At 40.7% G+C, this 23741-nt stretch overlaps 1 protein-coding gene across 6 annotated transcripts in view; it reads left to right on the top strand.

The window, feature by feature from the left end:
- Nucleotides 1-23741, top strand: part of AKT1 (AKT serine/threonine kinase 1) — a 74585-nt gene that overhangs the window by 35062 nt on the left and 15782 nt on the right. For all 6 annotated transcript variants that reach the window (XM_064460899.1, XM_064460898.1, XM_064460897.1 and 3 more), the window contains 8 exons: nt 4262-4390; nt 11068-11179; nt 13916-14063; nt 15887-16018; nt 16185-16250; nt 17884-17952; nt 18679-18804; nt 20078-20206. In XM_064460899.1, coding sequence (XP_064316969.1) covers nt 4262-4390; nt 11068-11179; nt 13916-14063; nt 15887-16018; nt 16185-16250; nt 17884-17952; nt 18679-18804; nt 20078-20206 — 911 coding nt within the window. The remainder of the gene's footprint in view (nt 1-4261; nt 4391-11067; nt 11180-13915; nt 14064-15886; nt 16019-16184; nt 16251-17883; nt 17953-18678; nt 18805-20077; nt 20207-23741) is intronic.

Genomic DNA, 23741 nt, shown 5'->3' with positions numbered 1-23741 from the left:
GAGGAGAAGAAAATAACCTAGGCCTGCATTATTGTAAATCCTCAGCAGAATTAACTTTTCATGACCCAAAAGAGTTTTGTGTTTAACTTTTTCTGAAATATTCAGGCATAAGCGTGCTTTGCAGTATGTGTTACTGTGAAAAACCTTTTCTGGCATGAGATGGATTTACATTCAAAGTGTGTGTTAAGTATTTTAATGTGCAGTGTGTGGGGGCAGACACAAGGCAATAAAGGGAAATCGGTCTATAACAATCTTCGTGTATATTTCCAGATATGTACAGTTTGGGAATCTTTGCAATTTGGAAATTGCTTGGAGTAAACAGAATGGTACATAAAGATTTTTGAATAATAAAGCTAGCAAGTACAGAGGAGTCTGTTTGGTTCCAGGATTTTATATGTAGGATTTATAACCCATGGTTTTGCTTTCCTGTCTCTGCAGTGTTAGCATTCTGTTACTGAAAACAAAGAAGGCTCTGCCAGGGCATTACACAAGCAATGAATCACAGAGGAAAAAATGTTTTGCTTTGTAAATTGTTCACTTTTCCATGGTGGATCACTATTATTAATTTTTTTTAGTGTTGTCTGCTAGAATTTGCCACACATGCTTGCATTTACTGTACTCTCTGCAATTCTTCTAATGTGACTACCTAGCTACTAATATTAGTGACTAACTTCTTGCCTATGGTTCTTAAAAACAAAACCGCAACAGGAACAAAAAACACAGGGCAAAAATTGAAACAGCTCAGTTCACTCTTCAGGCATGACAGCTTACTGAGTATATCAGAGGAAGGAAAAGGTGTTCGTGTTTTTCAGTCAGCTTTGTCCCAGCGGTTCCACGTAATTATATTTTGTCTGTATTGACAAACTCCTGCCTAAAATACTTGGACTTGCTGTCCTAATTAACGTGGTCCTCATCACGGGTTGTAGGAACTTTATAGTGTTTTGGGTAATCATAAAAATAGAAACTTCTTTCTTAAGAACATGCACTTTGTACATTTTCTCGATGACTCTGTTGGTGAATCTGTTTCAGAACTTCTGTAGAGGAACGGTAGTTTGCTCAGGCTTGAATGTAAAATTATACTTACAGATTGTCTGATGGGGAAGTCGCACACCAGGCAGTGTCTTGCCACTTTGCTGCAAGATGCAGAAGTATAACCTCAGTGTGTTACACAGTAAAATTCATACCACAGATGCTGCAGTGTGCCTCATACTGTCCTTGGCAAGAGCAATAATCAATATGTATGCTTGCTGTATTACAGGATTCATTAAGCTCCAGACATGTGGAAAAAGAAGTTTAAAATCATGTTACTTACTTGCAAATTAAAAAGATGGATTAGGAACCAGACCCACCTAAAGCAATGGATAAAGGAAGGTCCAAGTAGAATGAGTCCTGCAAAATGCCTGGTGGCAATGAAGTCCTTGATTTTTTTCCCACAGAAAGAGTGAAGAAAGAGTGAGTTTGGAGGAGTATGCAAGATATGAAAGCAATACACCGTTTTAAAGACTATGTGATTAATCCTGTTAGATGATCTAACAGAGAAACAGATTGGTGGAATAAAGCTGTAAGAAAGTATGAGAGCCAAACATAAGTATCTAATCTAAGAGGAAGTGTCTCTTGTGACAGTACAGTGTAATTTTGTGTAAAATTATGCATACCTCACTGAAAATAACCAGATAATAATTTCAGGATCTGCAAAAAATGAATGTCTCCTCTGTAAATACCGATGGGGAAGATCTGTAGCATAGGCTAGGGAGTAAGGAAAATTGAAATTTTCTGGCTTGCCCCCCTTCAGATATTTTTTTTTTTTTTTTGTCCCATCCAATCTGGATTTAGTCCTAAATGCAAGTATGATAAGGGGCGTGAGATGGTTCCTAGGTCTCCTGGGTCTGCTTTATGCAAGAGAAGAAAGTAATAACTACTCAGGTGTGTAACAGTGTGTTCCAAAATCCTGATAGTCCGGGCAGCCACCTTCCCGACCTGCTTACCTGGCAAACCTCTCGGCAAAGAACTAGGCTGAATGTGCCATGTATCTTCTTGTCCCTGTAGTCACATCTGTGGTGTAATAATAATGAGATTGGAGTAATCTCACTGATCTTGGCTGAGTTGGACTGGTAATTTAAATGTGAAAGGCTTCATAATCTCCTACTGATCCCAGAAAGTTTTCAGCTTTTAATTAAGGTCAGAATGAAAAAGATGACGACAACAAAACCTTCTACATGTACTGCCTTGCTTATAAATGTTAAGCCATGACAGCCATAGGTGAGGAGTTCTGAAATTCCAAAAGTGATGATGACATTTTTGTAAACCCCTTATAGGTTAGTGTAACACTTGCAGCTGTAACAGACGTCTCTAAAAGAAAGACTGAGAAGGTTTGCACTTATTTCTTTTCCTTTCATCTTTCTTGTGTCGCCCCCTGTTTCATCAGTGCAAATGGATGTTTTCTGCAGATATGGCCACTGTTGGAAAGGTAGCTCTGCATGACTCTCCTCTGGTTCAGTAACTCTTAGTTTTTTGCTTTAGATTAGAAAATTGAAAGCCTAACAAGGGCTAAATGGGTGAAAGCAGCAGCTAGGGGTGCACATGCCCATGGCTATGTGGCATGGGCATTGGTGTTGCTGGTGCTTCTCTGTGCAGAAAAGTACGAGTCTGAATAGAGATGAGATGGCACAGCTGGTGCCCAAAGCGGCTTGAAACTGTGCTGCAGAAGGAGAGGAGGTCTGTGGGGAGAGGAAGGAGGCAAAGCAGCTGCAGGGGAGTTCCTGGGGCAGGGTGCACATTGCTGGGAGAGAAATTAGCGGTGGAGGAGAGCTGAGCAGCAGGAAGAGAGGGTCTGAGCAGAGCCTGGGAGAACAGTAGAGCAGCAGAAGGTTGCCAGAGCCAATAAATCTGGGGAGCCTTTTCTTCTCAATGCTCTTGGTGGTTGTTTGAAGAGCTTGCCAGCAGATGAAACGGGGCACTGAGTACCAGCCAGTGCAGGGGCAGCCTTGTGGGGTGTGCAGGCATGCTCCTGCTGTGGCAGACCTGAAAGAAGCTTGGCTCCTAGTCTGCTCACTCATCCTCCCCCTGATGCGGAACAAGCAAAGGAGAAACCATACTGGAGGGAGGAGGGTATAGCTGCTGCCCAGCTGTGGGTGCTTTGTAGTGACCACTTCAGGTTTTTTGGTTTTTTTAATTTTTTAAAATCAGTTGTTGTTGGGGTAAGCAGGGTTGGAAAACTGTGGCTGGTACCCTGGACTTGAATAGCAGCTTGAGTGAGGCTTTTGTGATTCAGATGAATAGAAACATTACTGCAGGACCTGGAGGCCCAGCTGGACACCATGTGAAGCTATTTAAGGTTCTTGAGAGACTGCCTGAGAAGGTGACAACATGGACAGTGGGCAAGGGGGGAAACCGAGGCACTTTGTCAAAGTCACCCAGAAGAGCCACAGTGGGAACCCCTCTCTTCCTTCCCTGAAATGTAACTGAGTAAATCCAGTAAATAACTGGGGTTTTGATCAACTCTTTTTTTTCCCACGGCTGGAGATTTTGAAGGTGGCTGTGATAGTTACACAACTGTTAACTGTGCAGGTTGCTCAGGTGAGCAGTAGCATGCTGTAAGCAAGGGATGTTTTCTCTGACAAAGGTGGAATATCTTTCAGAATAGGTGTTTGTTTCCTTCATGGTGACTATACATCATCCAGTGTTTTCCTCTTCATATTGTGATATATCATCTCGTGTTTCACGCTTGAGATGTTGTGAGAGGAGTGAGTGATGTTATGTAACTTAAGCAGAGAATTATCTTATGTTCTAAAAGTGACTGTTGGTTTGATAAAGCAGTTGACTAATTAGTAAATTACCCATTGTTGTTTAAAATACTTGCGCTGCAAAATGTAAATGAAAAAAATTTCTCCACTTGTCAGTATGAAAAATGACAATAGCAAAAATAATACATAGGACATCTGCTCTGATTTTTTTAAAATTTAAAATGCATTTAAGGCAGATGTTGCAGAATTTGAATGGAAATTGGAGTAGATGGAAGAACAAAGCATAGCTGTTTACCTTTTATGAAGTCCCATTTTTATGGTTAACATCACTAGTAATATCTGACTCAAAGCCTGTATTTTTCCACTGTTTGTATCAGAATGAACTGAATGTTCTTAAAACTGCTGCTATGTCAGGATGACATATAGTTTCAATACTAAAAAAAAATAAAAATGTTGACGAGTCTGTATTTCGGGGTGTTTTCTGATGATCTCTCACATTGCCTGTCCTTTCTTTGCAGGAGAATACATAAAAACATGGAGGCCACGGTATTTTCTTCTAAAGAACGATGGCACGTTCATTGGCTACAAGGAACGACCGCAGGATGTCGACCAGCGGGAATCACCTTTAAATAACTTCTCAGTAGCTCGTAAGTGTTTTTACACGCTCCCTCAACCAGTTTGGGGGTCGATGTATTCTTGTAGTCATAGCACCCAGAAGCTTCATCAGTAACTTCCAAATCTGCCCAGAGTGATGTATCTAAACACTGAACGTGTTTGAGATAATAAAACCCCACTGCGTTTCTCAGGAACGACTGTGATGTGGAGGTTTGATACTCTGGTTTTGGGGTTTGAATTTTTTTGGGGGTTTTGTTTTTTTTTTTTAATATGGTTTTCTACTAATTTACCATTTCTGGTTATAGAATAAAAGGGGTTTCTTTGTTAATATTTTGTATGTCTGTTATTCAGTAAGTTGCTTTAAAGTGAAAATTAACCCAGGCACAGCCAAAGCGTTTCACCCTCTGTTGTGCCACCAGATCCGAATTCAAGTGGCATTGACGTGGGTCAAAGCTGTTTGATTGTTAGCATAAGAGAACATGGAGTGAGCACTGGTTTTAATGAAAGACACTCAGTTTTTCTTAATTTTGGACACAAAACCATATTTGTTTTATTAGAGCCAACAAAAAGGTTTGGAAATAATAACAACTCCTAACCTCTGCACTCTGTCCTATGTGAACATTTCCGACTTCGCTCAGGTGCTGCAGCACAGGATGTGATAGAAGAATCTGAAGATAATTTCCTTTTCTTGCTTGTGTTTTTAACCTTTTGCTGTATAATTCCAGCTTTTATTTTCTCCTGTTCTTAATCATTCCTGTTTCATGATCTGCCTGGGTCTTGTTCCACCACTTAACAGGTGTCACAATGATCTATTTTTATTAACAACGATCTGTTTGTTCCCTGTTCCTGGTGACTAGTGGAAGCAAAGCTCTGCAGAGAGAAGGGCAGGGGCTTTCCCTCTTTGTTACAGTGTAGCTTGAAATATATGGGGTTCATCTTTGTAGTTGACCTTTAAGCAGACCGATTTATTTTGGAACACCCTGGGCCTGGAATAGGGCTGGGCAGCACTAGGAATTAATGCAAATGTTCTTTTTTTTTTTTTTTCACTAGTAGCATCATGTACCTGTTCTGACTGATGATGGGAACAAATAATGGACATGCTGTTGCCTGGTGCCCCTATGGAGGTTGCCAAGAGTGCTTTGGGGTTGTCTCATTTTAGAGAGAGAATTGTTGTAGTGTTTCCATTTCTGTGATGATATGGTACTTTCCTCTTTAGACTGGGCTCTACTTATGGATCAAGAAGGTAAAGAAAAGCAGTAGAGAGCCATTAATTCATAAATTAATTCAGTATTTGGTCTGTAGCCAGAGGCTTTTAACAAATGCACTTTTTGCAGGACGCTTCCATCCTGTTGCTGCTAACTGTGTTACTTAAAATAATTATTTACTGCACCTCAATGCTAAGGAGTAAAAAAAGATTTACCCATTGCCTTCTCTTTGTCCTAGTTGCCTTCAAAATGGGTTAACTTAAATCGGTTTTCACGACAGGAAAATGGTGCTTTTTTTGGCAGATTGAGCCCATCAGTCTTGGCATTTATAGATAAACAAGTTCGTTACCATGGTATCAGAGCATTGTCGAAAAAGACGTGACACGTGCCTACAGAGTAAGGTGTAGCCCCCGTAAGAGGGATTGCAGGGAGGGCGGTGGCTGGAAGGATGTTCCTAGCAGGGGCTCTTGCCTCGTGAACCAGTGGCATGTCGGGAAGGCCTTGATGCCTGCGGGGGGCCTCCTTGCTAGAAGTCATTATTGTGGTTTTGGGCTCACAGAAGCAGCTGTTGCCCCACCAGGATTTAATTCCTCATGTAGGCACTGGCATGCAGTGCTGCCAGCACCTGATGTGCAGTTCCCTTCTGGGTACCCTCTGCACTTGTATCATTTGGATGTGTTTTGCACCACAAGTTTTCCCTTTGAACCTGCTTGCTTGGTATTTTAATTTGGTTTAACTTGTCGACTTAGCTTAAGTGAACTCGAGCTGCCTCTGGAGGAAGGCTCAAGCCAGAATGCAGCCTCGTGCTGCAGAGGCAGCCTGCAGAAGCCTCCTGCCAGTGAAAGGCGGCAGGAATTTAGCTGAAATGTTTTGTAAAAATTCATCCTTTCTTTTTTCCTATTTTGCTTTTTTTTCCCGAGAGACCATGATAGCCCTGACTTTTTTGTCAATTAGTGAACTAGATGTTTGGATTGTTTTGGTTTTGTTTTTCTTTTTTTCTTTTTTTTTTTTTAATGAGATGGCAGGCTGTCTCAGTCTGTTCTTTGGAAGTGGTCCCATGTTTCTGATTAAAATCTTTACCTTCTTCTGCTGTAAAATAATGTAGGCTTTTTTACCTTTGCAAGTAAAAGGTTTTTTTCTCATGACTAGGGGACCCTTCTTACTTGTAGCGTAAAATTCATATTAAGTGATTTTTGTCAACCCATGAGAGGTAGGAAGTATTCAGGAGAAAGCAGTGAGAAACGATAACATCTAATGATGATTTGTCTTTTCCCTTAACAGGTATGAAAAAATTATTAGCAATAAATACAGACTGTGCTTTCCATGTGCTTGACAGTCTCTTCTTTCTCCTACGCTACCCTTTTCAGTCTGTGAGGGTTTTGATCATACATCTTTGAAAACTATTTTATAGGGCCTCCCTATGGGTAAAGACAGGCTGGGTTACTTTTTAAAGTACCTTTTTCTATACCTAATTTTCCATTTAAAATAGCCATCTATCTGTTTAAGGTTATTTTCCCTGGAAGTTACCTATCGGTGATTTATTTAAAGAAAAAAAAACAAACCAACAAACCCACAACAAAAAAAACCCAAAAAACTAAAAAAATCGAAGCAAAACTGAATGAGCATTTAACTGTGATTTTTGAGCCATATTTGTGTTTGTGTTCTGTATTTCACCACTAGTAAGACAGAAGGAATAAAAAAGCCTGTACCTAAATAGTTCTGTTCCAGAGGCCCTGCAGATAAATAACCAATAGAGCCTGTGTTGTAAATCTGCGAGATAAGTAGCCTTCATACCGATTGTAATCTCGGATTATCATGTATGTCTGCCTATTAGGTTATAAGCCTTTAAAACCATATAGCTGAGAAGAGCAGTATATTGTGAAAAACCACATGGAGAGAGAGGCTATTCCTGTTAGAAAGAAGGGATTACTCCTCTGACTGTCAAAAAGGAGGGTGGACTGTGGTGGTTTTGTTGTACAGCTGAAAATGTAATTGCTCAACAATATGAGTGCACCTTTTGGGTCAGGACTGCGTGTCTGCAGTCAGGCATTTATCACGGGGCATGGGATGGCCAGATAGTGGACAGATTTTCTGTGTTTGCTGTTACTAGGGGCCACCTTCAGTCCAGGGCTGCAACTCAGGGCTCCCAGCTCCTCGCTTTTGCCCTGCTGCGCTGTCTGGGGACAAATCTATCCAGTGGTGCTAGCGGAAAAGGAGCGCTTCAACATAATACTCCTGCTTGCCTTTCCAAAGTTCTGTTTTTCAATCATTCTTCTTGCCCGATATACCTTTTCTTTTTTCTTTTTCTCCCTCATCCCCTTCTTTAAAGAAACTAAAGCAGGAATGGGAAGGATTCTTCCTTCACATTATTGTTTTAAAGTGTGATGTCATTACATAGGGAGCAGAGTTTGACACTTTCATCGCAAGTAATCTGCCTTTTAGCTTAAGTGCTGGGGAAGCAAATATTGTGACATTTTAGAAAGTCACTGGGATAATACTAAGTGTCTTTCAAATACAAAATGGTAATTTACATTTGAATGCTTTAGTGTCTATCCCTGTTAGGAACAATTTCTCTGTCCTACTTACTTTAAAAGACCAAACGCCAGGAAGGAATCGAGGTTCTTTAGAGCAATTTAAATCATTTTTAACAGGCTGTTGTTTATAGTGCTTGCTTTCTTGCAAATGGGGAATACTTTTGTTGGCCTGTTTGACAAGAAAAACTGTCTTCAAAGTGGGTAAGCGACCCTCGGCCTGTATTTGAAATTGAATGCTTTTATAGCAGAACCCCCAAACATCCCATCAATCAGACCTAGTATTATACAGCATCTGTATCGATGCCCTGCTGTAGTGGCGCATGTTGCAGTACATGATTATAGAAGGCAAATTTGGTGCTTCTCTAGCTTCCCAACTACAGTGAAGAGCACAGAGTTGGTTTTAAAAGTAAGAAAAAACCTGCTGCTTCATCGTTTCATTGATAAAATTCATGCGACTGTTGTATATAGGGAGAACTAAGTGGTAGCATCAAACTTTCTGAAACCTATGGGGTACAGCACTTTGGTAAAGCAATTTAAAAATAAAGCCTTCTGTATTTCTTGATATGTGCTGTTATGATTGAACAGGGTAATTAGACAGCATATTGTTCACTAAACAAAACACTTCTATGTGACATACTTGAATTATAGTGGTTATTAACTGGCAAATCTCTATTATTCATCTTGCTGTATGCCTTAAAGGTTGCTGGATCAGCAAGCTTAACAAGTATCAATGGACAGTGCTGATTTAGGGGAAAAGTGGGGATGTTTAATTGGTCCCCTTCTATGACAGAAAATGCCTTGTGTGGTTTATTATGCTGAAATTAAATGGTTAAAGTTTAGAGTTCATGGCTAGTTTAAATATCCATGCTGCTACTTCAGAATACTTAATCTGAGGAACTAAATGTGAATTTAAAGGCAGTTTGAAAAAAGTAAGCAAAGCCTCTCAGTGTGTTTCTTCATCATGTTGCATTTCTGAATTAGTAAAGGAGAACAGCTCTGGATTTGCGTAAGGTTAGAAATAGCCTGATTTTCTTCAAGTCTTCAGCCAAATTCACTATCTTAGGGCTGCATTGTGCAGGCTCACAGAGGACAGCCCCAGCCTTCATCTAATCACGTTAGGCAGATAAAAATGGGAAACAGAACAAACAACAAAAAAAAGAAGAGTAGCTAAGCTAAGGTGGACGATCAGGGAGTGGGAGTGAGATCTTCTGAGCTGAATTTATCAGAACTGGGCTTACTGGGCCATACCAGCTTGTGCAGTTGTGTTCAGTCTTAACTGCCATTCTGCGGAAGAGGATGGAGTTAGCTGGAAGGCTAAATTCGGCGCTCTGTAAGCACGGCTGCGTCGCTGTGTGGAAGTTCTTTAATCTCGGTGAATGAAGGAGTGCCGTTTATCACACTAAAACCTTCTCATGACTCATTAATAAACTTTCTCTTATCTAATTGCAGTGCTTCAGTAGGATGCAGTATAACCTCAGCGAGCTATTAAAGAAAAATTAGATTTTCTTGTCATGAAAAATGCAAAGTTACTCATTGAAAAGCTTATAATTCCAGTAGCAAATGAGGCATGAAGAATATTGCTAAAAATACAGTGCCCAAAAACACTGGCAGTAAATATTTTATCTTGGTGCTAATTAAGAGCTTGAATTTAAAACTGAGCGTTCTAAATTTTCACAATAATAAAATTAACCTAACGATACCGGTTTAGTCTTAGTAACGTGCACAGTTACCCTGGCTGGATTCTGTCCTCGACTTGCACGTTGCTGGTGGTTGAGGATGTTCCTAGCTCTAGCAGTAAGCAGAAATTTCTTCTTGTCTTCATAGTGCCTTTTTATTTACTTGGAAGTTGATTTAGAACCTGAAGACCAAATAATAGCAAGCTTGTGGTTTCATTTACTGCAAGAAAGAGTTCAATGTAAGAACCCCCTTCCCCCCAATTATCTCTCTTCCTCCTTTCCCCCACCCCCCACCCCGCTGCCCTGGTTTCTTAATATGACTTTCCTTTAACAGGGGCTGTTTAATTAGCAGTAGATTGTCTATTAACATAAATATGAAAAAATGTGGTGTTTTGGCTTCTGTTATTATTTCATTGATTTTCTTTTGGTTTTTGGATCCTCTCTTATAGCATAGCTAGCATACCCTTAATCAGGTGTGTTTTCAGGCCCAAATTTGAAGGATAAAAAAATCCTACGAAGCTTAAAATGGTAGGTGTGATTTTTTTTAAAAAAAGGTGTGACTTAAAAAAAAAAAAGCTCTCGAGAGCATTTTTATCAAGGAAGCAGTGGTTTTGCATGTAGCCATACTTCTGTAGCCTTTTTGGGTTGTGCTTAAATACTGGCAGCGATGGAAGCTGTTAGCTGCGTGTCCGTGCAGCATCCGGCTCTGCAGCAGCTGTCCCAAAGGCATTTTGAACGGGGTCTTTTCTGGGGGTGCCTCTGCAGTTTAATGTTCCCTCTAGTGTTTGAGGACTGGAAATGCTGAGTCTGATCTTTGTCAGGTCGCTGCAAAATGACCAAACACTCTCTCTAGCAACTCCTTGAAAGCCAAGGACAGGGTTTTATGTCGGGAAAGTCAAAGGGAGGGAACCTGGGGGCTTGGCTTTAGTTTCAGTGGATGTAATTGCTGCATTATCAGCTGACTTTGTCCGTGTGCTCTGCTCGAGATGACCTTTGGAGTGTAGGACCTGAGTCTGAACGGCTTCTGTGTCATCACATCACATTTCTACTTACCTCCATGGGCAGACCAAATGTGGAGCCTAAGCAGATTTTGATTTCGGTGCTGCTGAGATGACTATCTCCCAAGCTATTTATTGGTTTCATCAACACAGTAAATTGTCTCAAGTCTCCTAAAGAAGTACTTACAGAGATTTCTATGGCTGATTAATCGCAACAGTTTGCTAGATAAGAATAAAGACAAATGATTATTTAAACCTGCTTATGTACCATGACTCTTCTTCCTTGATTGTGGTAGAGTGCCAGCTGATGAAGACAGAACGACCTAAACCAAACACATTTATCATTAGATGCCTCCAGTGGACCACAGTAATTGAAAGAACATTTCATGTGGAGACTCCAGAGGAGCGGTATGTTTCACTCATATTTAATACATAAACGACTTGCAAAAGCAGATGCAAGTGTTCAGCATTAATAGCGAGTCCTTTGCTGAAGCTCTTACTTATCAGATGGTGTACATCTAGACTGAAAAGTGACAAACAATTTTTGGGCGCCTCAGTTTTAGTGCATGTTCCAGTATAAAAGGTACAGGTTTCAGAGAGTGGATTTTGAGTAGTATTTGTAAATGAAATGTCGCTAGATTGGGTATCCAGAACAGACAGGTGCAGGTGTGTACCAGCACACAGGTAGTTATTTCTGGAAACTCAATGTTCATTTCTCATGGGAAATGTTGTGGTATGTGAAATGAAGGGTTTCTGACTGGGGAGCTTCTGGAAGGATGAGCACAAGTGAAACAGAAATTCAGGTAAAGTTGAGTTGTATCAAAACACTGACCTTTTAAATCTTTTCAGATCCCTTGTTTTTAAAGAAAAAAAGTTAGATGTATTGTTGCTGATTGCTAATGTTTTATGCAAATTAGATAATAAAGGTGATAGTTATCTGCTGCAGGTGCAGATTTCTGTTTCAGCTGTTAGGAAGCAAAGCTAAGAGTATGCATCCTGTGCTCTCATCATTGGAGAATTGATCTCTTACCTCCTGAGACAACAGTTCTCCAGCACAGCTATTCTACAACTACAGAGTATTTAAATATTTACTTGCTCTTCAGGAACTGAACTTAAATTATTCCAGTACCATTGCCCTAGGGGAAGGGGTATTTTAAAACCCTTGCCCTCCCTAGATATGATACTGGCACATATTTATTTTTAAGATCAGCAAATTCTACCTAGTATTCTTCACTTTTTTTCTTTCATAGCCTTTGCATGCGCTGATTTAAGAAGGCTCCTGTTTATTGCTTTTGATTCTATTACAGTGATCAGAAGAAGGTAAAATCAAATTAAAAGCGAAGAAAATTAAACTGGTCCTTGTTTCTTTTAGTAGCTTTGTGGTCAGTGACCCTGAAGGGAGTGAATAACAGTTTCCATTTGGGGGAAGATTGTGTTTCAGTTGTGTTTTGTTCCCTCCTAGCCAGTTAAGTCACCTTTGTGACACTTCAGGGCTCGGAGTGTTAGTCACCTCTGTTGTGTATGCTTGAGACATAAAAGCTGAGGGTGAAATTCTGGTCTCCCAGAAATCAAAGATACTCACTTCAGGAGAGCCGAGATCTTAAAAGAGATGTGAAGATAGATACGCTGTGTCTTTAAAACCAACATTTGTTTTTTGAGAGAGATGGAGAGATAAAAATACAGAAGAAAAAATTATTTTTGTAATAGTTCTGAATATGAACAACGAGTAGTAAATAAAGGAATGTGTTTGTGATGGTGAATGAAGTAGTCTGTGCTGGGAGTATAGGGAGAACGTTCTGAATGTTTAGCATTACCTTGCTGCCCCAGACAGGGCTGGATAGTGCATGCTCAGGCAAAATCCAAAATAAAAAACGCACAGGAGCTTATGTGTAACTGGTGCAGTTTTTATTAGAATCTTGTGTTGGGTACTTTTTCCCATGGACTTTTCTTCTTCTGGGAAATGATCTGCCTCTTCCATCCATCACAAACTGAAATTCACAAGTCCAGATATTATTTTTTAATTATTTTTTATAATTTCATAAAACCAATGAAAAATTTGACATTGATTAGGATGGCACGGCTTCACTGCAGATTATGCATGGCTACTTCTGTTCCTGCTGTAGTAGCAAAGTATTTTACCTGGGGTGTCCTTGAGAAGAGTTTAGCCAGAGCCAAAAAAGTATCAACTAAACCACTACATCCCATTCCTTACAGATACAAAAGATAGTAAAATACAGTAAATTCACACAGTCAACTGAATATGTCTTCAGCCCCTGTATGCCTTAAAGCTCATCCCAAAATCCCGTAAGTCCTTACAAGTTGTATGCTTTATGTTGAATAAATTTGCAGTGAAATGAAGTGAAGGCCAAGAACTTTCACTTCAGTAGTTTCCAAAGGTGTGAAATTTCCCAAAGGACACTGGAGTGGAAGTGGTCTCCATAGATGGAGTTGAAGGGGTCAGTATAAGAGCACCCATTGCTGAAATAGCTGTGGAAACTTTATCGTAATCAAGACCGGTGCTTAAGATAAAATGTCACTGCTTTTGCTGACATTCTGCTAAAATTTACACAGGAATTGCTGTTGTTTCTGTCATCATCTTTACAACAGAGGAATAACCCAAGTATCCCAGGCTTTAATACCTTCTCCTAGATCACTCCTTGCCGTTAAAATTCAGGATATGTGTACGAAGAGGTGGCATAGTGCCCCCAGCAGTTGGATATATGTGTTTCAATGCACTATAGGAATGGAGAAGCTGTGTTTAATTGCTTTGTGCTTCATGGGAGCCTTTTCCCTTTTGGTTTTGGCAAGTCTGTTTTTGTTATGTAAATCTCTGTATCACCAGGTCATATCTTGAACTGCTGACTGAATGCCTATTAGAAATTCTGTTGTCTGAAAAGCCTTATATCATGTCCAGGCTGGGAGGACTTCAGTTGTCTCTTGTTTCTAGTACAATTAATAAAGATGTGTGTTAAAAGCACTCTTAAAAATGCATTTTTATAGTTCCTGAAAATGCATGTAATTCAGTGTATGTTGCATTGATTCACCAGAGAGCATTAGTTGCTCTGTATGCCTTGGTGACCCTTGCCATGGCAGATGGTAATCTTAAGTCACAAGTAACTAATGTCTTTGCTTATATTTTGCCAGGGAAGAATGGACAAAAGCCATCCAAACAGTAGCAGACAGCCTCAAGAAACAAGAGGAAGAAATGATGGATTTTAGATCTGGCTCTCCCAGTGATAATTCAGGTGCTGAAGAAATGGAAGTTTCTATGACAAAGCCAAAACACAAAGTGGTAAGTGAGCATAGCAGGAATAACAATATTTCTTAGGTCTTCTTGAATGTAGACAAGAAATAGCCATCAAGACACATGTTCCCATGAAAATTACACAGTTGTAGGTGCAGCTTCTGGAGGAACCAACTGTCTAGGCTGAGCAGGTACCAGGCAAAGCCTCTCTGGGTCCCTGGAGTTCTGAGTTCAGATGTCCTTACTGGATGGCTTTCAAGGCCAGTTTGGGTCTGGAATTGGTTTGTCTCTTTTCCTGTGGTGCAGAGACTGAAATCATAGCTCCTGCTGGACCATGTGACTGTAAACTCCTTGCAGGTTTGTGCAAAGATATTCCAGTGGATTTGCAGGATTTAGGGTGCGTCCAGTGGATTTAATTGCTCCAGATCAAGGGTTTAGGCTACTAACCCTAGGCTACAGCCACTGCGGTGTCTGTCCATCATGTTCCCAGAGGTCAGGTTTTTGCATCAGGCACAGCATTGTCTGAATGCACAGGGCCAGCGCTGCAGTGGCCCTCCACAAAAGGAGTATGTGCCGGGGGAGATATTTGCCCTGTGGAGCCCTCTTAGGTATCTGTCTTCAACTCCCTTCACTACTTTCTACCTCATTGTGGTCTCCTGTTTGGGTTTCCATTTTCCAAAGTGTTCCCATCTGCTCTTGTAAGGAAGAATTGATAGCTTCTGCATGGGAAAAGATTCTATGCCTGTGGATTGTACCAAGGCACTTCTTTGTGTCCTTATCTCACTGTTTATCATCCACATTTGCTTCCATACGTTGGTTTCAGTTCTGGGAAAACTGATGTTTTTAAAGAAAAAGGATACCCATCCACCAGTGTCAACATGAAGTATGTGTGCCAGTCTTTTGTCATGTCGGTGGTTTTAGACTGATGTGGGTGGCCACTTACATGTTGCTTTGAATTGTAGCTGCCATTAGCCTTCTGTGACCTTGACTGGTCAGACACAGCTCTTCTTGAGCAGCTCTTCACAGAAGTGGAAGAACCACCTCAGTCAAATATATACGTTCCTCTGAGACAGCGACTGTGTCTCTCGGGGCATGTTAGTGAGGATAGTCAAAATGATTGTTGGGGTCCTGGCATCGACTGCATTGAACAGTTAGCAGAAAGGTATCTCAGCCAACTCCAGAGAAGGATGTGGAGGAAGTTTGCTATTGGGAGCATATTAATTTTTTTCCCTAACTCAGGCTGCAGTAGCCCTGGGCTGTATAACTCTTACTATTGCTATGTTGGCAACGGTCATTGATATGACAGTACAGAGACTATTCTCAGCCTGCAACAGATTCTGCTTTCCCCAACATTTTTCCTAATGGCAAAACAAATAAGAGCAAATGGCTGATCTGTGAGGCAGTCATTTTGTCTGTGGGTTTTTCTGCTGTTCAATGAAGCACCAGAAAGTTGGTCCCCTAGAGAGGTGGGGAAGATCACAAAAAAGGTGTGGACTTAATCCCCAGAATCAGAGCAGCATGTGCCTTTTAGTGAATGACTGCACTGACAAAGTGGTCAAAATGTCTATGGATTAATAATAATATGTTGAATGGTATTTGCACAGTTGAGTGAGTCATGTGAAAGCATGGTCTTTTATTTGAAAGCATATGGTTTTCCCTAAATAGTTTGATTAGCTTTGGGAGTGCACCGATATTCATTTTTATGGAAGAATCATTTCTGCTCCTGAATTCTACTAAGCAAAAGGATTAAAAAACCCCACATATGCAACATAAACCACGTGTTCTCACATGAATGAGAAATTCTAGTCTGAGAATGATCTTCTTGTTGTAGTTCATGTAATTCAGTTCTTGTTTATCTGTATCATTAACAGACTATGAATGAGTTTGAATACCTTAAACTGCTGGGAAAAGGCACTTTTGGAAAGGTCATTTTAGTTAAAGAAAAAGCAACCGGACGGTATTATGCTATGAAAATTCTGAAGAAGGAAGTTATTGTAGCAAAGGTGAGTAGGTGGAAAACTTGGGAATGTGTTTCACCCTTGATGCAGTCTTTGGGAAAGTCATACCAAGGATTCTCTGAGTACTTGTAAATAATTGCTCCCTTAGTGTTTGAAATGGACCCCTGATCTAGGGAATCACTTTGCTGATTTCCTTCTGCTTGTGTTTCAGGATGAAGTAGCACACACGCTGACAGAAAACCGTGTTTTACAGAACTCGCGGCATCCATTCTTGACAGTAAGCGTTTCTCCCTTTGAGTGTAACTTGATATCATGACAACCAAGACTTCCCTTACTTTTTGTTATTTATATAATACATCTGAGATCTGTGATTTCAGAGTGGCTGTGTATTTTTGTACCCTTCCATTTTTGGGAAGCACAAATTAAAATGCTTTTTAAAATCTTCTGATTCTTGCAGAGCAGGTCCTCAGTACCTCTTGAAGACAGTGTTTCAGGGTGTGGTTTGACTTTGACTCACCCATTTAGTGGCTTGCTCTCTCTGAGAGAACCATCAGCTTTCCTTGTCCTCCAAATGCTTGGTCTCTTCTTTGTAGTAGAGATCAGGGTGACCCTGATCTTGTGACAGGCAAGTTCAGGAAGATACAGTGGGGGAAAAACCCTTTAATTTTGCCATTCTTTAGTTTTTTTTAAGCTCCTAGATGCAGCTCAGTACAGAATCAGAGCACAGGTAATGCCAGCCAAAGGATAGTGGTGGGAGCATGTGGGATGGGACAGGGAAGAGCAGGACCATGCTTTTATCTGCTACTTTCCTTCTGGATTGGCTTAGCTGTAAAATCAAACCATACACTCACTTTAAACCTCCCAGCGCCAGTAGTCTGGGTTGAGTTCAGATACCTGAGTTCCGCCTCAAGATTTTGTTCCTCATATTTATTACAAGTTGGCTCTGAAATGTTTCCAATCGCTTAAGCCCTTTTAACAACTGGGATCCTACACAGTTCTCTTTCCTTTGTCCAGGTACACAAGGGCTTAACTGGAATTTAGACTTTTAAGCATGGCCTCTGGAAGTAAATATTGGCTGTATTGGGTATGTTTGTTGACATGTCTAGAACCTGATCCTCCCTCTCTCTGCAAAAATATGACTGGTTTAAAAATGCCACCCCTAGTAATGAAGTTGATGATATCATATGCAGTATTTTTTTTAATGCTTTCATAAAACCAAATATCTAAAACAAGGGCTGTCTTGAGAAGTCAGCTACGAGGCTGGGTAATGACCAAGAAACTTAGACTGTGGCAAACAAGTTGATGTTACTCTTGCCACAGGAATACATGTGACAGTACAAAGGCACCTTGTGACACTTCATCACACCCTCCATTTGGTCTGTTTTTGTGAATTGCTCACAAATCGATATTGACAGCATTGCTCAATTGTCTGGCAGGCTGTCAACAGGGAGCAGTTGCAGGCAGCAGGGCAGAGAACAGGGGGCTGATGTGGGTAAATACAATGGGTTTCATATAAGAGGGTTTGTAGCTAGTGCAGTAAAATCTGTGCTCTGGGGCTTGGTTGTGGCCTCTTGTCTGCAAGATGAAACTGTGGGAGCTTGTGGCCTGGGGAGGAAACTTCAGAGCTGCTACTGCTACATTTTGCGTTTGTTTCGCAGCATTATAGGTGTTACTGATAGCTTCTACAAGGGATTGTTTTAATGTTGTATTAAATTTATTTAATGAAATAAGTTGGCAGCGGATCAGTCCTCAGCTGCAACAAGAAACTGTAAGTATTGTATAAGATCCAAGGACAAAAAGTCCGCTAAAATAGAAAATGTAATGTCTCTATGTTTCTGATAATCTGTTAAAATGCTTTTATAACTGTCAGTGTGATCTGTCTTCTAAGTTTTGGTTTAAATCTGTTTCAGGCTTTAAAGTATTCCTTTCAGACACATGATCGGTTGTGTTTTGTTATGGAGTATGCTAATGGAGGGGAGGTAAGGGCAATGTAATAAAGTTTAATACTTTAGGATTTTCCTGTACTGCTACTACTAATTCTGCTTGACATTATTTACCTAAGGTCCATGTTTGCGATTCTAATTAATGCGAGTTGTCCCAGCTAAACAGAGCTGTTTGCAGGTTTAACTAATATTAAGAATTAAGACTCTTAATTTTATTAACTCCAGTTTTAGAGAAGAGCGATTTTGGGTGTTGGTTCATATCTTACATGACAGCAGCATATTGTAATCTGACATTTAGTAATTCAAGACAGCAAGGTTGCTTTCTAATTGCTCTTCAGACAACTTTTAACATTTTGTAATTAATATTGTGAGCACGCATTACTTTGGAGGGAGAACTGGAACCAGCAAACTACTGTTAGTGAAGAAGGAAAAGTTGGAATATTAACATGTCTCTAAATCAGGCGTTAAGCTGTAGTTTTAATATGTAATTATAGTTCAATCAAAACAGGTTTTTATAATTTCCTGTACATACAAGAATGTGCAGCACACCAACTGGTTATCAGTGTGCATCTGTGAAATGAGATATAATTGTCTAGTCATGTAATTTATGATGCTTTTTAACACATTTGGGGACACAGCTGGGTGAGGATGGGAAGGGGTTTTCTCTTAGGTAATATCGCATTCCAAGCAGGATGGCCTGCGAAGTGCGAGACAACTCAGGAACATGTGCAATCTAAAGGTAACAAATTGTTGTTCTTGTAGTTGTTTTTCCATCTGTCAAGAGAGCGTGTCTTTTCTGAAGACCGGGCTCGGTTTTATGGAGCTGAGATTGTTTCAGCACTGGATTACCTGCATTCAGAGAAGAATGTGGTTTATAGAGATTTGAAGGTACGTAGAAAAGGAATTTCATAGGCTTTTTGGTTGTGGGCTTTTTGGTTGTTAGGCACAAAAGCAAATGAGCCTGAACTACAGGAAAGCCTTCCCTGACTGAACTTTAATGTAACAGTTACTGCAGCTGTTGGACTTGACTTTACAGGATGTCTAAACACTCCTATAGTCTAGGAGGTTGTATAATGCATTTATCAGGACCCCAGCAGCGTTTCAGAGAATATGGAGTACTGAGCTATTTGGGTTGCATTTTGACTTGCCTGCTTATGTTCTAAGAGAAATCTTGCTGGCTCTTCTGCATGATGGGCTCTTCATCCCACATCTTATCAGATAGATGCGAATTCATACTGTGTGGATGTTGTGCTTCCTTGCAGTGTGCTGCACAGCACCATCTTCATAGTACCTGCTTGCAGTTAGCAAATTGGATAAGCTTCAAGTTGCTTAATTGCTTGGTAAGCAGAGAAGGGAGGGAAAAAACCCAACTAAACAAGAAATTTCTGGGCAGTCAATCCTGGGAAATTCTTGAGGAAAATGCAACAACAGCTTTTTTTCTTTGAGAAGTGTTTTCAGGAGAGGATGAGGGAATACTGGTATTTCATCCAGGAGCAATCGGACTTGAAGCATGCTATGTAATGTTTTCAGGCTATGTCAAAGTCATTTTGGGATTCCTGCTGGGATTTTGTCTCTCATATCACCAGGAATCCCTTGAAAGTATGCTTTATTTTATACACAAACTCTGTCCTGAAATCTGGATAGCTTTCTCAAAAATTAGTGGCACAGGCTACGATGAATAACACATGCTAAGCAAATGTGTAAAGGGTCTTTTTGGAAGTGGTTCCTTAGCCTTACACTTGATTTTTGTTTCATTTGCTCTCCTTTACTGGTACAGAATATTTCATAAAGTCATGTAGAGTAAAAGCAGGGATGAAGTTGTGTGAGGGAGAATACTTAATATATTTTTAAAAGAACTGGAGTTCTGTTGGTGATAATAATGTAGAAGCATAAATATAATGTTTACATTCTGCGTTCTTTCTGTATATAGGATTTGGTTATCCAAGGACTGCAAACTAGTTACCTAACATCCCTAAAGAACTGAGGAAAGTGATATAAATGTATATTTACATCATGCATGCTTTGGCAGCTACTATGGTTCTGACCCCCAGTGAGAATGAGGTTGAAAACTGATCTGCAGAAACTCATGTCTTTCATTGACTTGCTCGGGAGCAGCGTATGTTACACATTATAATGTCTTTCATTTCCATTTTCTTCTCAGTTGGAAAATCTTATGCTGGATAAAGATGGACACATAAAAATAACAGACTTTGGACTATGTAAAGAAGGTATCAAGGATGGAGCAACAATGAAGACTTTCTGTGGCACTCCAGAGTATCTTGCACCAGAGGTATGTTTGTTGGCTGTTGTACTAATTTATATTCTTAAATGCCATCCACAATAGCAGTAGCGATACAAAATAATTCCTGTGCCATAACGTGTTCACACAGTAACTACTGTTATAAACAACACGTACTGAGAATCTTTTATTCATCATGCTCTGGGACATATCTTTAGCATAATGATATGTGGTAATTTTCAGGCAGGGTGGTATCTTCCTTCCCCATTACGAAATATTTACATTTTACTTGAAGAGTGCATGCTTCTTGTGTCAGAAATATAATTTTTAAAATGCCTTTTAAATCCCTTCAAATGCTACTTGATGGATTGGTGACTGTTTTGCCATTTGTTTGCTGAGAATTGGCCTATTTGAAAGCTATCAGCAGGACTTTGCTTAAGAAGGAAAAGTATTGTCCAGTTCTTTTACTCTTTGAAGACAGTGTAAGGTGACATGTTTTCAGAAACAGGACAGACCAAGCTTTTTCTGCAATATTTAATATGGTATGCATTAAAACTGCTGACTGTTCTGTGACTCTAAGAGCACGAGATGTTTGTCGATGTTAATTTGAACCTCTCCGTTTCAGAGGAAATAAATCCAAGCAGGGGATCTCAGTCCCCAAACTGTGTGTTTCAGGGATTTTTTGGGGCACTTTTTAAAAAGTGTAAAATGCAAATGTGTGCTTGCAGCTTTCATCCTGGAAATATTCCTTCTGAGAGTTGTGCAACACAGGTGGTGTTATAGCCATGAGTTAGCTATGGGCAGATCAAACATGAAATTGTGTGATAGAGGATATATGTATACATGGTATTTTGCAGGTAGACACTAGTTTTCTCTGCCCACGCTCAGAGCTGTCTGGAAGAAGACTCACGGTATTAATAGGACACCAAGCCTGAGCTAACACGGAGTGCCTCACGGAAGGGCTCACTGCCTTGCAGCGCATGCTTTGCTACCCATGGTGTTCAGGCTTCCATCCAGCTCAGAGCACAGGCAGAAGCAAGTCTCGGGCTGCTGGCAGATTATATGTTGTTGGCACAGCCAAGATGTAGCCTTTCTCTGAGGTGGGGGACTTGGCCATTGCAAACCTTTCTTGAGTTAAGTATGCAGAAGTACAAAGTATGGAAAACCAAAGTTGAGCAGTAATTTTTCTGCTGAGAGCTGATGTCTCTGCTGATCAGCACTTTTGCGCTCTCCACTTGCATAGCTGTGGCAGTGTGCTCTTGTTTTTTGTTTTGGGGATGTTGTTTTTTTTTTTTAACTCCCAGCTGCTTTCAAGGGCCTCCGGTGTCTTCATAATAATGAAGAACGTGGGCACCTGTTGAAGTAGCTTGCAGCAAGGAGGTGGAGCCAGTCTCATGATAGCTGCCAGCTCTCCATGGATCACCAGAAGTCTTTAGTGAATCTGAATTGGGGTCCATCAACCACAATTTGAGATTTACTGATGCAGGGAGTAATTAGCAGCACGACATAGTGTTTATTATTTATAAATGTGGCTTTAATTTTAGCTTCCCTTTTAAAATCAGTTGCTGAACTTCAGTTTCTCATCAAGGATTTTATGAGGAGACTAAAAATATTTATTGTTTTGGTTTTGTTTTCTCTGACTTGGAATGTGGGGATTCCCTGTGCAGGGTTTATGTTGCTCTTTCTGTTACATTATTTGCTGCTGTTTTTCTTTTTAATATTTATGATGAGTTGGCTCATCCAAAACCCTGAAGGACAAATCCTTTTGATTAACCCAGCTCTCTCCCTTACTTGCAAATATCATCTGTGGGTTGGAGTGGTAAATTCTGGAGGCTTTTGTCATCTGGTTGATAGCATGCAAAAAATCTGGAAATTGTGCACAAGTGATATTCCATGCATTTAAGGTCATACATCCTTAAAAGCAGGGGTCTCAATCTTCTTGTCTGCATTTGTAACTTGAATCCGGCATAGCGGCGTGTTTGTACAGTTGTTGCATCGTTGTTTTTAGGTTCATACTGGAATCTTGTGCATGACAGTGACTGAACCATGTCAACTTCGATGTATCGGATGCATCGATGGCTGTGATGTTTACAGGAGGTGAAGGAAAGAGTTGTAGTTAGTACACCAGACTATAATAGAGTATTAATATGCTTACTAAAGAAACATCTGAAGTATTTGCTGCATTTCAAAAGCACCTGTAGCATTTATTGCATACACAACAAAGATCTCTATGGCTTTCTTTCTTTCAGTCCTCTCCTGTTGCATCTCTTGTAGCAGTTTAAAAAGTAAAAATCGGAGGCCCCGTGTCTGTTTTATTTTAGGTGACCCAAGCGTAGAGGAGTGCAAACAAAGTGCTTGTTGAATGGGGTGACTCAGAGAGCGGTAACTGCATTGTCACACAATATCTCCTGCGAGCTGAAGGACCGCGATGTCTCGGGAAGGACGGGGCCAGCTCCTGGAATCCTGTCCGGCCGGCAGCTGTGTCGGCCGTATACATATACAGGGCAGCTGCAGAGCCAGCTGTCGTTTGGTGTGAATCATATGGCAGGGGATGCTGTAAATAGACCAATGTGGGGTAATCTAATACCTGGCAGCCTTTTGATTTTTACTGCAGGCCCTTTCCCTTGTTCAGATAATTAAGGGGAATAATTAGTGACAAAAGAGAGGCGGAATGCACACAGTTGTTGCATGGAGTGTCTCAATGCTTCTTTTTTGTGTGCAAAAACCTTTATGAAGGTTTGTAAGAGGTTCTGATCCTGCATTTGTTAAACTTGTGTCAACTTCGTTTGGCTCTTTCACCCTTTTAATTTTGAGTATAAAAGTATTCTGAATTGTAGCAACGTAAAGCTCACACCGTGCGACAATGCAACGCGATGGTGGTGCGATCGTGGTTTGTGCTCTTAGCAAGAGTAGGCAGTTCAGTGCAGACCCATGAAGAGTAAAGATGGGAACTAAAACCTGAGGACAGGGTCTGGAACATGAGACTGTTAGTGTCAGCTACAGACAACTGTGTAGGAGACTCAAAGTCTAGAGAAGTCCTCGTAACATCCACTCCACAAGCCACAAAACACTCCCCACTCCCTTCAGCAAGCTTCAGTACAGAAGATCAGAAATGCGCTATGATGGGCTCCTCTGGAGCAAGCAGGAGAGATGGAGGGCACTGCTGGGCTCCCGAGTCCCTGCACCAGCGGAGCTTTGTTAGGTGGAAGTGCCCAGGACAAGGGAAAAATGAGAGACCTGGCACAAGTCCACTCAGCTGACAGTTCCTGGGTTTGCAGCCCTCTAACAGAGGCAGGAGTGTTAGAGCTAGTGAGCAAGTGCCTTTGGAGCAGGGCAGAGGGAAGGAGAGGAAACATTTCCAGGCAGTTTGGCGGCTGTTTTACAGCCTTACAGCCAGTTAAATGTTAGGAGTGGTGTTCTGGCTCTTTGTGTTTAATGTAGATTAGTCACTTAGTGTTTGTGGGTGGTCTTTCAGGATATGAAGAGCCACCATTTGGTGGGTGCAGGTTGATATGAACATGATGGGGATGTTTGGCTTGTTGCATGTGAAGTAACAGGCTAATAGTCCTTTCTTTTCTTCCCGTAC

Source organism: Phalacrocorax carbo, chromosome 9, assembly GCF_963921805.1.
Source record: "Phalacrocorax carbo chromosome 9, bPhaCar2.1, whole genome shotgun sequence".
Taxonomy (NCBI): Eukaryota; Metazoa; Chordata; class Aves; order Suliformes; family Phalacrocoracidae; genus Phalacrocorax; species Phalacrocorax carbo.
This window is presented reverse-complemented; position numbering and strand designations above follow the sequence as displayed.